Below are 15,306 nucleotides of genomic sequence, written 5' to 3'. Positions count from 1 at the left end.
GCACAAGGAAGTGTCACCTAATTAAGTATTTGTTTCCTGTAGGATAGACAGCCTAAATACAGGGTGTCAATCTATCTGACTTGTGGTGTTGTGAATCGCTCGGAGTGCAAATTGCTGTGGTAACATGTACTTTACATGCATGTTACAGTCTGAAGCTATGGATTGTAATGGTAGAGGCTCCAACTTTCCATCACATGGCTGATGAGCAATCTCTCCCGCTCTTGTTACCTCCTGTTGGCTTGTGTTGGAAGCATTTTCACCTGTAAATGTTTGGCTGCATTATGAACGTACTTTCCTTGGTCATCAGGTCCTATAGTGGGACTTGAATCGTGAGCTTCTGGTTCAGAGGCAAGGTCTCGACACCCTGCGTCACAAAAGTTCCCAGTGATTCGCGTAGACCCTTGCAAAATACCATATAGTTTGTGTTGTGATGTTACTTTGAAATCTATTTGTAGATGTGCAAAGACTTTTCTTTTAGTTACAGAATTGTGTTTGTGGTGGTGTGGTGATGCAATTTTGCATGCTTGAGTGCAGCTGAAAATGTGATTTCTGCCCCTGTTATTGTTTCAGGTCTGATACCATGAATCCTGCCGTATGGATGTGCTATCGGTGCTGATGGCTCAACTGATCCAATATGAATGTACACGATGTTGGGGGAAGACGACGCTATGAAGATAATGAGTTTACATTGCGGGTTTACCCGGGGAATATAGCAGAATGCACCATTTACTGCCCTGTCACTGCAAGGAAAAACACTAGTGCAGCAGAAGTTATAGAAACTTTAATTTACAAATTGCAGCTAGAAAAGGCAAAATGTTACGTCCTGGCAGAGGTGAAGGAGTTTGGTGGGGAGGAGTGGATTCTCAATCCAACCGATTGCCCAGTGCAGCGCATGATGCTTTGGCCACGCAGTGCCCTGGAAAATCGTTTCAGCAGCGAGGACTATCGGTTCTTGCTTCGAGAGAAAAACCTTGACGGCTCAATTCATTATAACAATCTGCAGTCATGGCTCAGAGTGACGGAGGAGCGAAGGATAATGATGGAACGGGGATTTTTGCCTCAGCCCCCACAGAAAAACTATAATGATCTGTGCAATCTACCAGACTTGAATGAAAAAGCACTCCTGGACAACCTGCGCCACAGATTTAAACAAGAGAAAATCTACACCTATGTGGGAACGATTTTAATTGCCATAAATCCTTTCAAATTTCTTCCTATTTACAACCCCAAATACGTAAAAATGTATGATAATCACCATCTGGGAAAACTGGAGCCCCATATATACGCAATTGCTGATGTGGCATACCATGCCATGCTGCAACGCAAGAAGAACCAGTGTATAGTTATTTCAGGCGAGAGTGGTTCAGGAAAGACACAAAGTACAAATTTCCTTATCCATCACCTTACTGCTCTGAGCCAAAAGGGATTTGCCAGTGGAGTGGAGCAGATTATTCTTGGAGCGGGACCTGTACTGGAGGTAAGATGAAGTCATGTGCATTTCTCTTCCTGGAATTCATTCTCAAAAATTAAGAGAATGCATAAAGTGTTGTTTCTTCTGTCCTAATGCAGACAATATTTGACAATAAGCAAGTATTGTAATATGTTGATTGTGAGGTGTGGATTACCATTTGTCAGATGTGTTAAAAAATTTGCGACTGCAGTTCTTGTAATTGCATCATAATTCAGCAAAATAAATTGTGTCATTGTTTAATTGTTTTTAACTCTGCATTTTCTGCTCTAAATTTCCTAATGAACCAATTTCACCAGATGCGATGAAGCAGCCTATAAAGATGCTGATTGCTTCTAATGCCTCTTTAAGATTACGGTGTCAAAGGTTTATGTGCAAGAGGGATTAAGCTAGCCCCCCCCATTTAGTGACACCGATGAGAATTGTATAATATGTCTGCAAGTGGCTGCATTTTTTAGGAACAGCACAAGATTATCTTTCCCAATAAAGGTCTCTTCTTGACTCTCAATCATTGCTATCTTTTTTTAAAAACTCTAAATTTGATTGATTTTTCAGCGCAACAGAAGTAGATCCTGTATGACTGAGGAACAATAGCCTCTCCCCATTTTAGCTTCTAATGGCAGACAACCTTATTCCTTCCCATCAAAAAGGTTGATCACCTTACCCACCACATTCCTCAATCCCTGCTCTTTCAGGAATCAGTTTAATTGCATCATAATCTAGTTATGCTGCTAAATTTACCGTTTGCGTCACAGCTAACTAACTGCCTGAAACCAATGCCATTAAACCATGCTACCCAGGAAGAGTTGGGCTTGGAGCTGGAGGATGGGGTGTTGTGGTGTGGTTCGAGGCTCTGTGCAGGGTGAATGCACCGTTGTCATGTGTGAGGTTAGGGTTGATACAGTTGAAGGTAATGCATAGGATAGGGCCCATTTAACCGAATCCAGGATGAGCAGGTTGCTTGCGGGAGTGGAGGATAAGTGTGAGCATTGTGGGAGGGGTCCAGCTAATCATGTACACATGTTCTGGTCATGTCCTAAGCTCATGGGGTTCTGTGTCTCCTCCTTCAGCACCATGTCGGCAATTTTACAAATTGAACTGAAGCCCTGTCTCTTGAGGGTCACATTTGGGGTGTCGGAGCTGCAGAAAAGGGTGGGGGCTGATGTCTTGGTCCTCGCCTCGCTGATTGCTCGAAGGCGGGTGCTGCTGGGATGAATCTCTCCACCCGGCGTCGGAGTACGGCTGGGGGATCTTATGGAGTTCTTAAATCTCGAGAAAGTTAAGTACACTGAGGGGAGAAATTGAGGGATTCTACCATCGATGGCAGCCATTTAATTTGTATTGGGGTGGGGGGGGGGAGATTCTGTTGGGGGTTTGTTTTGGACAAGTAGTGGGGGGGGGGGGGTGGGTAGGGAGGGATTTGCGGGGCTTTGTTGCACTTTTACTGATTTATTGTTTAGCTGTTTCTGTATAAAATTGAAAAAAAGTGAATAAAAATATTTTAAAATTAAACGATGCTACCTGAATTAGTCCGTTACAGATTTATTCAAACAACATGACTAAAGGTTGTAAAATACTATATCTCAAATTCCAGAAGCTGCTTTGATTCACTTAGATGTTTACAAGCTTTATAGATGGGGAAAACGTAAGTAATAAAAGATACCATTGAAATTCAATTGATTAAGAAATAATGAAAACAAATCAATAAGTTATGGTTAGATGATGAAACATGGAGATTGAAGGAGGCAAGGTGTTTCCCAGTTGAGATCTTGTGAAGGAATGAGTTCAAAGTGCATTGAGTGTTGATTCAGTCTTGCAAAGGCTGTAAAACACAAGGTAGTCACTTTTTCAGAAGCCTTGACTGTTTTGCAGCAATTGAAAACTTCTGTTCTCCCTTAATAAATCAAAAGTAAAAGGCCTCTGAATTTGAATTTGGTTCTGCTTCTCTTAAATGATAAATGATGTGTAGTTGGCTTCCCACAAATTTCAGTAAGCACAATTGGTCCCTGTGGTAGGAAAGAGTTCAATTTGAAAATTACGTTCCCTAGATCAATTTGTGTGTGTAAAATACGTGTTAAACCAGGAGAACTGATTTGTGTCAGGACTGATCGTGAAAAGCACCATATTAAAATATGCTACAAATTGCAATTTTGGCAGAGGTTATGATGGAGAGTGAGAGGTACAACTGTATGGGCAGCAAGACTAAACATCACCAGATGATAATGGAAGTAAAATGTACCCAAAGCTATTTTCAAAAATATGTATATCTTATTGTTGATGCACATGTATTTTTCCATTTTCGTAGTGTGGAAATTAACTTTTCTCAGCAACCTCCACCTCTGTCTACGACCCCTCGTCGACTTGGGGCATTGGCCTGGCTTTATGTGATGCAGAAAAACTCAAATTTTAAATCCCAAGTTTGGTCAAATCTGATTTTCATCTGTGCAATGAAAACTCTGGTTATTGCTCTTCCCTTCGAGGCCTTAACACAACACGTAGGGACTTTTCACAGTAACTTCATTGAAGCTTACTTGTGACAATAAGCGATTATTTTTATTATGGGCGTTTGCAGGCAGATTTAGTTCCTGATGAAAACCTGGAAAGGCTGATGTGGAAGCACTGACATTTGGCTTCTGGAAAATCTTGTTGTAGTGCTTTTTGAATATGTTTTCTGTTGGTCAGAAGGTGCAGAATCAATTGTTCTATTCTAAATTAGCTAATGTGAACCTGAATGTTTGTAGGAAAGCGACAATTTGCTTCAATGCATCTGACGGAAAGAGAAAAATAAGTTATTTTGCTGAACCCAGTCTTGTGATCCCTGCTCAAAAGTTAGTGTGGTTTTCAGGATGCCCCCCACCCCATGTTGGCTGCCAGTGCTTGGTGTCTCGACTTTGTTTGGGGAATGATCACCTTTTGGGTATTGGGGTGCTGCTGGTGCCTGTGAAATTCTGCCCGAGCATAATTCAGTACATCAAGGAACAGAAAAGGGGAGAAGTTTGGCAAAATAAAGTAGGAAGGAATACTTAAAAACCAGTATAGTGTGCTGTATGAGATCAATTAACTAGGGACATGAATACATGATCGAGGCCTGGTTAATTTCCCCAGTTATAAAGCCGAGTAGTTCTTGATTTATCTGTTGCAAAATGTAGCCCTTAGAATTATATATGTTGCATAACGATGGTTGTGTAGGTTACGTTTTTATTCACCACCACCATACCAGGACATCCAGAAATGTTCAGTGGATGAATATTGCTCTGAAAGTGGAAAGATGTTCTAAATACCCATCACTGATCTGTATATGGATGGCTTGATTTGTCCCAAACTTGTAGTCAAATAATTATTTTCATTCCAATCTATAATCTGTTTCAGTTTAATGAATGGCTTTCTGCTGAGTACATATATTTTGTAAATAATAAAAGATCATAAACATACTACTTCCTTTAAATCATTTATATAATGGACTATGTATTGTGAACTAATTGCTTCTGAGTGCAGTAAAGAGCCCACAAGCTGAGCTCACGGGGAGGGGAAGATGAGTTACATCATTTAGCCCCTGCATGCTTCAGAAGGCTTGGGAAATAGGTTACAATGTTTGTTGGTTAGTGGTTTGTGATGCATTGTGCATGATATGAGGATGAGGTGTTGGTAAGGTTTTGCTGCTGGCTGAATTTGTGTTGTGGGGAAGAAACATTGGTGGATCTTTTATTATTTGTAGAACGAAAAGAGATGAATTAATTTGTTACATGATTGTTAGACTCTTTTGAAACAATGAAACATCATTTCTAAAGGTCTATCCATATATAAATGGGAAAAAAAATAACAAAACGGAAAAAAGTAGCAAAACATTTTCAGTAAGTGGCCTGTATCCTATTAAACTAACGTCAGTTTGTCTGTCATCTGTTGAATTCAGAAAGGTTTCTCGTTTGGAGTGCTGTTGGCTAACAATCTAATGCCATTAAATTTCAGCATGGTTGTTAATTTCAAACTAGCTGGGTTAATAGTATCGCTGAAGTGCTCTGCATTAGGGGCGATTATTTGAACAACGTGATTTGCTATCATCAGCCTATTACTGATTAATCTGGGTATTGGAGAATTCAAGTGCAGCTTTGGGAATGTATTTTGTTAGCCTGCCAGCACTGAAGGCCAGCATATTGCTCTGAGTTCACATTTGTTGGGCAGGTGGGAGCACAGCCAGTGTGTTTAGTGTAAAGTTCAGTTTTATGGTTGTCACTCTTTTTAAGAGGTTTCTGTATGTTTGCATTGTTAAAATTTCTTAATACTTCATTATAAAAAATTTCTTCATATCTTACTATGGAAAAATATTGTGATGTCATGTCTCTGGTGTGGTCTTGACTGATAATGTTCTACTTTGTCAAAATGATGCATAATTAGCTAATTGCTCTGTTTTGGGACATTACTCCATTAATGCTGACTGCCTATAGTATTACACCCAAGTGGTTAGTTTTCATGTGTTGATCTAGACTATGCATGCTAAAAGACAAATTTGTTTGGAACAACATCAACGCCAAGCCTTGATCTGTCCTAAAATGAGGAAAATACTGTGCATTGTGGAATTTGAAAAGAGAAACAGAATCAGCGTTTCGAGTCTGGGTACAAAGAAGGGTCCAGACTCAAAACGTTAACTGTGTTTCTCTCCTAGGGCAGCACGGTGGCGCAGTGGGTTAGCATTGCTGCCTCACGGTGCCGAGGTCCCAGGTTCGATCCTGGCTCTGGGTCACTATCCGTGTGGAGTTTCCACATTCTCCCCGTGTTTGCGTGGGTTTCGCTCCCACAACCCAAAAGATGTTCAAGCTAGTAGGATTGGCCACGCTAAATTGCCCCTTAATTGAAAAAAAAAATGAATTGGGTACTCTAAACTTTTTTTAAAAACTGTTTCTCTCCTGATAGTTGCTGGCAGATCTGTTGAATTTTCCCCGCTTCCTTTGTTCTTCATCTGTCCTTGTCTGACATTCAAATGCATACTGTGTGCATGGCCCTGTGAATGACTATAAGGTGCAGCAGTCTTGATACAGCATCCAAACAGCTTGCCCCATGCCTTTCCCATTGACATTGAGGGCAACTATCGTAACCAACTGCAGAATACCTAGTCTTTTACACAGAATTATTACAAGATTAGATTATATTGAGCTGCTTTTATATATGCTGCAAGCAAAATACTGGGGAATCTGGAAATGGGAACAAAAAAAAGCTGAAAAACTCGACAGACCAGACAGCATCTGTAGAGAGAAACCGCAGTTAATGTTTCAGGTTGCTGACCTTTCATCAAAACTAAAGAAAGATAGACAAGTAGAAATTTTAAGTGGAAGGGGGAGGGAGCAGGAAGAGCAAAGGAGAGGTGGTCAGTGATGGTAGCCACATACCTTCTCTTTTGTGCTTCTGGCCCACCACCTTAAATTTATACATATCCTTCAGTTTTGATAAAGGTCATCGACCTGAAACATTAATTCTGGTTTCTCTCCACAGATGCTGCGTGGTCTGGTAAGTTTTTCCAGATTTTGTTTGTTTTCGTTAAGGGCTTCAAACACTTATTTTGATCATAGCCAAATATCTGTTAAGTTTGTATTATCCTAACTCTGATGGAACTCTGAGACATCAGTGAATATTTTGTATTATTACTAATAGAATAAAATTATACAGGAATACTAATTTCCAAACTGAGTTGTCAGTATAATAAATGGAAATGTTGCTTGTACAGTTTTTGTGGTAATATGTTTAAAAAAGGCCACAGCATTTTTATTGCAATTAGTTTTAATTAAATGTATTAATTGTGTGTAGTCTTTGGATATTCAAACATGATTGAACACATTAAACTCCTAATTATTTTCCAATTAGTAACATGAGTAACTTTCTGCAATAGCTAACACTAAAGTGGGTGTTTTGTAATAATTATTTGATTATTAAGTATTTATGTATCTGGCAAATGCATACTTGCACTGTCTAGTGTTAATGGATGTTGGGGTGGCAGTTGCTGGTCATGCGTGTTGTTGCATGCACAGCAGGAACACTTAAAAAAATTTTTTTTTATTAAAATATATTTTTTTAAGAGTACCCAATTCTTTTTTTTCCAATTAAGGGGCAACTTAGCATGGCCAATTCACCTACCCTGCTCATCTTTTTGGGTTGCGAGAGACCCATGCAGACACGGGGAGAATGGGCAAACTCCACATGGACAATGACCCGGGGCCAGGATCGAACCCAGGTTCTCTGCGCCTGTGGGGCAGCAGTGCTAACCACTGCGCCACCCCCCCCCTCACAGCAGGAACATTAACTAAATATAATTATGCAGAATAGAAGCTCCCACAATTAATTTAGTTAATAAACTATTTAGTGTGCTTCTATGACATACAGATGAGAAATTTACAGAGTTGGTCTCATATCTTCACTTAAGCTCGACAATAACCTGAACAGTATGAATAGTACTAGATGAGAGGGAAAATCAGTCGGTACAGGTATTCAAAATACTGTTTAAACTGTCGAAAGACTCTTGAGATAATGAAAAAGTTTGAATAATGGGTGAAGACAGTGTCATCAATTTGGGAGGGGAAGGCACTACACATGAACTGCACTCTTTTCCGCACACTGGTCCAGTGTGTTTTTCGGTTGCTGCGGTTGGAATTTATAAAAAAACAGCCTTAAATAGATCCTCAGAAAAAAGGCTTTTATTTGTATAGGACTTTCACAACCAGTGGATATCACAATGCTTTATAGCCAATGAAGTACTTTTGAAGCCACTGTTGTGATGTAAAAATGTGGCAGCCAATTTGCCTCACTGCAAGCTCCCATAAACAGAAATGTTATTTATCATAATCAGAGGATCTTGTGTTTTTTATGTGAAGTGGGATTGAGGGGTGGATAAATTACTCAACTTCTCAATAATGCAAAGGTATCTTTGATATCCACCTCCAGCACTGCAGAATGCCTTATTTACTGGCCTGCAATGTCGGCCTTGGTGTTTGTGCTCAAGTCCTTGAATCCAGAGCTTTCTGACGGAGCAAGAATGCTTCAAACAGAGCTGTAGTGCATAACCAATAATAAGCAACAGCAAAATTAAGTATTTTCTCTCCCTGCACGCTAATATTAATTAGAAAAAAGTTAAAATAATGGATTTTCAAAAGTTTTGCAAAACATTTTAAATTAATGAATATCAGAATTCTTGCTAAAATACCTGGTTATCTTAAGAGCTCAATAGTGGCATATTAGCTCTATTATCAATGTATTACAGCAAGAACTGATATGTACCAATTAAATCACTGACTGACTGTTTAATTACACAAAGAGCAGTCGGAAATTAGCAATGTTGATGTTAGAAACATTTTTCAAGGGCCACATTTCCAAGCGTTATTTTGCTCAAGAGCATGTCTTGCTGATTATTCCGGACATTGATGTATTGAGTTCTATTTTTAAAAAAAAAATATTTTTTAAATTAAAGTTTTGCAAAGTTTTTCATAATAAATAGTAATAATCCTAGCACAGCAAAATAGAGTGAACATTAACATAGTGCAAAAAGAGAATATACAATAGCAATTGACGAGACGTGACCCCACGCGCCTCAGTCTTCCCACACCCTCCCAACGGAGCACTCCCCCCCCCCCCCCCCCCCCCCCCTCCCCTACGGGTCACTGCTGCTGCTGAGGTTTTAATTTTCCCTGAGAAGCCATCGGACGGTATTATGCCCCCGCTCAACAGCAGCAGCTCTGTACACTTGGCAAAATTATTTACACACATAAGTAGGCATCTGTTCATGGTGTTGTCGACCCTTGCTTCTCCCAGACAGAGTTCGCTGCCGTTGTCGTCTCGTTCCGCTTCTATGAGTTCCCCATTTCAAATGTTGCCACCTTGGATGGGTGCTGAGGTTAAGAATTTCCTGAAAGGAAGGTGAAAATAAATCAAAATGATCAAAATTAACAACCTTCTAATTCCAGTATTTGTTCTTTGAGATGTTGTGATAGCCTCATCTCACAAATAGGATATCCTGTTTGATTTTCTCTGGATAGCAAAGACTGAGATAAAAAAAGCACTGAATATAGCCCTGATGTAATTTCACTGCCATGCTGTATCTGGATGTACTGAGACTCTTGGAGCAGCACATCTGTATGACTTACTACTGCTGTCACAATTCATGACAGTCCATTTATATGTGCAGACAGACAGCAGTTTAAATCTCCTAAGCAGAGGTGACAGCTTGATGGTTGAAATTAAATTTGCAGCATCAAGGCAGTGTCTGTATTCTACCATTTATAACAGCTAAAGTATTGAACTGAATAGAAATCATTTTTTTGTGTTCAAAGGAAGGAAATATAAAAGAATCTTAAACCATGCGCTCATTGCCCTTAAGCTGGCATATTTGCCTTTTCACAAGCTTGAGAACGGATGTCGGAAAAGAGGGCATGACAGTTAGCTTCAGCTTGTCCTTTGCTTAATAAAGGAAAAATCAGTTAGGATTCATGTTCCAATGTACTTTTGCATTTGGGTGAAGATGGAATCGGGATCAAATGTAACAGGAGCATTTGGATCTTTCACCAAACTATATGAACATTGTTGGATGTTCCCAAAGTCAGTAAACCATTAGCAACGAGATGAATGTTATACAGTTTTCTTCAAAATGTAGCCATCTCAGTACAAAGAGAATGGTGGTAAACATAGTTTCTGGTAACAAACATATCTCTATCAGTCATTTGTGTCCTTGAGGATGAAATTTAATAACCAAAAGCATTTAAGTCATGAGTGGAAAGCGCTGAGATTATTTATCTTTAACTATTGTTCATATGCATTGATGTGAAGAATGAATGAGACTAGATGAGTGTTTCACTCGTGGTTTGACCATTTACCAGGTCTTTGGTATGTTGGAACCTGATGTGCTTTCTTTACATTGCTGTGATGTAGGACACAAAGACAGGATGGAGTTAAATTCTGATTTTTCTGTTAAATGTTTAGGTGTGTTTTTGGAAGCAGTGTTTACTACAAAGGATATTATCCTGTACTGCTGACTTTCAGTTAGTGTCTTCATTATGTTTAACAGCAAGCTTTAAGTTGGTGATGGCCATAATGTGATTTCAAGGCACTTACAGATTCCTGCTTCCGTTCACAGTTAAAAAAATAAATAAAGTTAGTGTACCCAATTCCTTTTTTTAATTAAGGGGCAACTTAGTGTGGCCAATCTGCCGACCCTGCACATCTTTTGTTTTTTGGTGGGGGTGAGACTGACGCAGACATGGGGAGAATATGCAAATTCCACACAACCAGGATCGAACCCAGGTCCTCGGTGCCACGAGACAGCAGTGCTAACCGCTGCACCACGCGGGCCACCCCTACTTCTGTTCCCAATTGGTCCAGTTATGGGATGCAGTGCTGTACATTTTCTTTTCTGCTCTCCTGTAAAAGAAAGCAAGTGATGCTTTTGACTAGAGTTGTGAGGTTTTAATATAATTGCCAGCCCTCCCTCATTTTTGCCCTTCAATGGAGAAGTTCCTGACCTCCGTTTGACAAGACATAATTTGTAATAATTTATTCCTGTGATATAAGCAGTTTGTAGTCTAGCTTGTATTTGCATTTTAGGGTAGAGAGACAGTTTTACATTCTTGTCAAAGGGGAAGGGGGAAGGGCTTTTGGAGATCCATTACCTTGATGTGAGCAACAAAAGTAGTGAACCTATTACAGTATCTTTGTGATCCCGAGGGACTATGATGTAATTTTCATAACTCTTGCCTAAAAAGGCTGGTTGCAATTTTTATCCAGCAAATGCAAATAAATAACTTTCTTTTAAACAAGTCACATCTCCAAAAATAAATATCATGACTCATACACTATTAATTAGTTTAATATGCGGCCACTGTTATGTAGCTGAACACAGCAGCCATTTTGTGCACAGGAAGGTCTCGAGCAATAATTAATTGCATCAGTGATCTACTTATTTTGGGTGATGGGAGAGAAATCTTGGATGATCCTTGGTTTAATTATTTTGTTGTTGAAGGAAGACTTTTGACAATGCAGCAGTCTGTTAATGCTCCACTGATGTGTTTACCTGGATTAAGCGATCAAGTCATGGATTGGGACATTAACAACTTTCTGAGTTAGAGGTGTAAGTCAGTTAGAGCTGAGCCACTTTGGAGTGTAGTTACCTGATTTCAAGCTATAATCCTTCCAATATCCACTTGATGCGGGTGAAGTTATGGATCTAGTTTGGAATGCGGCACTATTAATGTATTTTGAAATTTTCCTATATCTTTTCTACTTTGTTGTTTTTGCACTACATTCAGGATTTTTGCACATTAATTCATTTAATGCATTTGGCGTGGCAGTGAGTTTTGAATCACAATCATTTGTATGAAAATGCAAAAACGGAAATCGCATATGGCAGAAAAGTAATTCAGAGCTGGATTTAGAGCAATGTTTAGAGGGAATGTTTTCCGTTTGAAGTTAATGGAGGCTTGTAGTTATTGGTGATGGGTTTCCAGGGTAGTCCGAACTGCCTGCTCCATTAAAATGAAGAGAGTTATTCCAAAAGCATGCAATTCCTCTTTTTAACTGTTGGCTTGAAAGAAGGAGACTGAAAATGGCTAATCTCCATTAAGCAGCAGAACTAGCATAGTTTCAATTAAAATTTCTTAAAATAAAAAGGCGGCAGGGTGGTGCAGTGGTCAGCACTGCTGCTTCACGGGTCACTGTCCGTGTGGAGTTCGCACATTCTCCCTGTGTCTGCATGGGTCTCACCCCCACAAGCAAAAAGATGTGCAGGGTAGGTGGATAGGTCCTTAATTGGAAAAAATAATTGGGGACTCTAAATTTACGGGGGATAAAATTCTTAAAACCGGTTTGATTCCCGGCATGGGTCACTGTCTGTGCAGAGTCTGCACGTTCTCCCCGTGTCTGCGTGGGTTTCCTCCGGGTGCGAGTTTCCTCCCACAGTCCAAAGATATGCAGGTTAGTTGGATTGCTAAATTGCCCCTTAGTGTCCAAAAAGGTTAGGTGGGGTTACAGGGATAGGGTCAAAGTGTGGGCTTGTGTGGGGTGCTCTATCCAAGGGTCGGTGCAGACTCGATGGGCCGAATGTCCTCCCTCTGCACTGTAAATGCTATGATTCAAGGAAAGATTTTTTTATGGGTGCCGAATGGATATTTTTCCGACCAGAGATTTATCTACTGAAAACTAAGTTGAATGCTATGAATGTACTTTGTTTTAATAGTGTATGCAACCCATTGAATGCTGTTCAAATTCGTTTGTTTGGCTGACTGAAAGCCAATGTTTTTTTTTTACAGTTCTCAGTTATTTGAAGAAGTTGAAGCATTTGTTTAATTTTTGAAGTTCAGAATAGCTTTAATCATGGCCCACAACTCCCTAACTCTCAGCATTGGACTTGGGGGTTACCCCAAAGATGTACTGGGGAAAACATTTTCGGTAATTCCCAGATACGATTTTAGCTGGCAATTGTTCAGAAGTGCTAACTTCCCCTGCATTTGTTCTGCCAGTTTTACATGCATAGTTACTCTGAAAGAGAAGACATTTAAGCATTTCTAACTTCAACGTAACTATTTACAACATCCAGACCAAGCCCGGCATTAGACCCTCCACATCCCATTCACTTACCCGAGACACTAACCTTTTCCCCGACCTGTTATTTTCAATGGGACATTTAAACTCGCCTGCTTTATGGCAGTTAATTCCGTTTATAAAAAAATAAAAAATAAGTGAGCATGTCCTCCTTCGATCCGCTTCTTTTACATTTTGCCACAGGAGCCGGGAACCGCTGCACTGCCTGGATCTCACCTGGTCTGAGTTCGGGAGGTGGTCGAGACAGGCACTGAAGAATTTATACAGATAACTTGCTCCAACCACGGAGGAAGTTATGGCAATGTTTCACTTGAAAGCTTAGGTAATTATTTTCTGTCCTGAGTTGTATATGTTATCACAAATTATTTTCTGCCATTGATCATCTGTACTTCCAACTTTTAATGCAGCTCATTATTGGATCTTCAGTATTGCCTTCAAATTTCTCTCTTTCATTTTTTTTGAAGACTGCAGTTTATTCTCTGGTGAGAACATGGTCTGTCTCCTATACTCAAATAATCATGTGCAGTCGTTAATCATTTGTGTGTTGGGAGTGAAGTTTGGTGGGTAGTGCTAGATGACCCTGCCTCAAGAGTTGCAAATATTTAAAGAACTGCAAAATAGAAGAAATGATTGCAGGAAAGAGAGGGATAAATTCAAAAATTGGAAAACAAAATTGAAGGAAGAAATAAAATATGACTATGATTGACTAGTGAGAGCCATGATGTAACCACTGTGAGCTGGATAATGATTAAAAATGCATTTACAGTTGTAATAAATACGTTAGTGGAAAGGGAATAGAATGCTTTAATCGTCACTGGAACCAGTCTTAATGTTACAGACTGAAGATCATGCAACAATGCCGTAATACGATCAACATGACCACCTTTCATTTAGCTGCCGTAGCAGGTTTAGGACAATGACTGTTGCCTGGGAAATAATAGTTGAGGGTTAACAGCAAGTAGTGCATGTAACCAACGATAACATTTTTATATAGTGCCTTTAACATAATACATCATCCCAAGGCAATTCACAGGGGCATTACAAAGACATGACAATAAACCACGTAAGAAGGTATTTGGGCTGATGACCAAAAGCATGACCAAGCTGTTGGATTTCAAGTGACTTAGAGGTGGGGGGAGAAGTGGAGAGACAGAGGTTTTGAGAGGGAATTTCACAGCTTAGAACCTGGGCAACTGAAGGCATGTCCACCAATGAATAATATTGAGGATGCTCAAGAGGCCAGGATTGGAGGAACAGAATTTACATTTTTTTCTGTTAGTGTTTCCAACTGAGCTTATAATTCATGACAATGGCATCATTGAGACTTTAGGATTTAATCGTAAATCTTATCCATTGAAAATTAGGGTGCCTTTGGAGAATGCATTTGGATCTATATTATGCCAGGTTGTTGGCATTATGGGTATAATTTGAGACAATGAATTAAATATCCTACAAGAAACCTATCTGCACGTAAAAGTGTTGGGAAAACAAAAGTAGTTTTCAGAGAATTATATTATTATTAGTAAAGATTAGAAATAAAGTATAGTTTTAAGTGTATTTAATTGAATGTTTCTGTGCCTGGAAGGGTAAAACCTACAGTTAGATTCATGCTAGGCAAGGTGTTTGTATGTGTAGGTGTTGGTTACGTTGCAACTGTGTTTGTATTATGCTTAGAGAGGGCTACGCTTGAAGAGCAATGAAAGGGCATAAGCATGTGGGTTTGCTTAACAGCTGTGGTCTTGTAAGGTAGAGCCACTTTTAAGTTCTAGTTAGCTAATTTGATTGCTGTTGAAGAGAGGTAGTGAGAGAGAAGATGTCTTTCACAACTCTGCTAGAAACAGTTGGTTTAGAAGGCAAGAGAGGGAACATCTCTCTCGGTTTTGCTAAAAGAATATCCATACCATGGAGCAATAGTTAAGAACAGTGCAGAGATCTGAAGAGCAGTCAATTAAAAAAAAAAAAACTAGAGAAATTAAGAGACCTTTCCAACAAGTCTGAGGTTAAAGGTACTAGAACAGAGCATTGTTCAGTAAAGACAGACCGAGCTGAGAAGGCGGCTGAAATGCTGCAAAGTTATCTGAAGTATTTTCAGGTTTGTGAGATCTTACTAGCGCTGGTGAAACACGAGTTAAAATAACTATGGAAATCAGTGGTTGGATCTCAGAGTTTGTATAAAAGCAGTTAAGACAAAGGAAACCCTAAAAATGGTTGATATAAAATCCTGGACTGAATTTGATGTTAAAAATGGAAACTTTGTTCAAGAGTGTCAT

The 15,306-nt window shown here is 39.5% G+C and overlaps 1 protein-coding gene across 10 annotated transcripts in view; it reads left to right on the top strand.

Moving 5' to 3' along the window:
- The window catches only part of myo9aa (myosin IXAa), a 341,249-nt gene that overhangs the window by 62,134 nt on the left and 263,809 nt on the right, over positions 1-15,306 (top strand). For all 10 annotated transcript variants that reach the window (XM_072492693.1, XM_072492695.1, XM_072492687.1 and 7 more), the window contains exon 2: positions 571-1,477. In XM_072492693.1, the coding sequence (XP_072348794.1) occupies positions 635-1,477 (843 nt within the window). In that variant the 5' untranslated portion in view covers positions 571-634. The remainder of the gene's footprint in view (positions 1-570; positions 1,478-15,306) is intronic.

This window comes from Scyliorhinus torazame, chromosome 30 (genome assembly GCF_047496885.1).
Source record: "Scyliorhinus torazame isolate Kashiwa2021f chromosome 30, sScyTor2.1, whole genome shotgun sequence".
Classification (NCBI taxonomy): Eukaryota; Metazoa; Chordata; class Chondrichthyes; order Carcharhiniformes; family Scyliorhinidae; genus Scyliorhinus; species Scyliorhinus torazame.
Note: the sequence above shows the minus strand (reverse complement) of the source record. Positions and strands in the feature narration are given on the sequence as shown.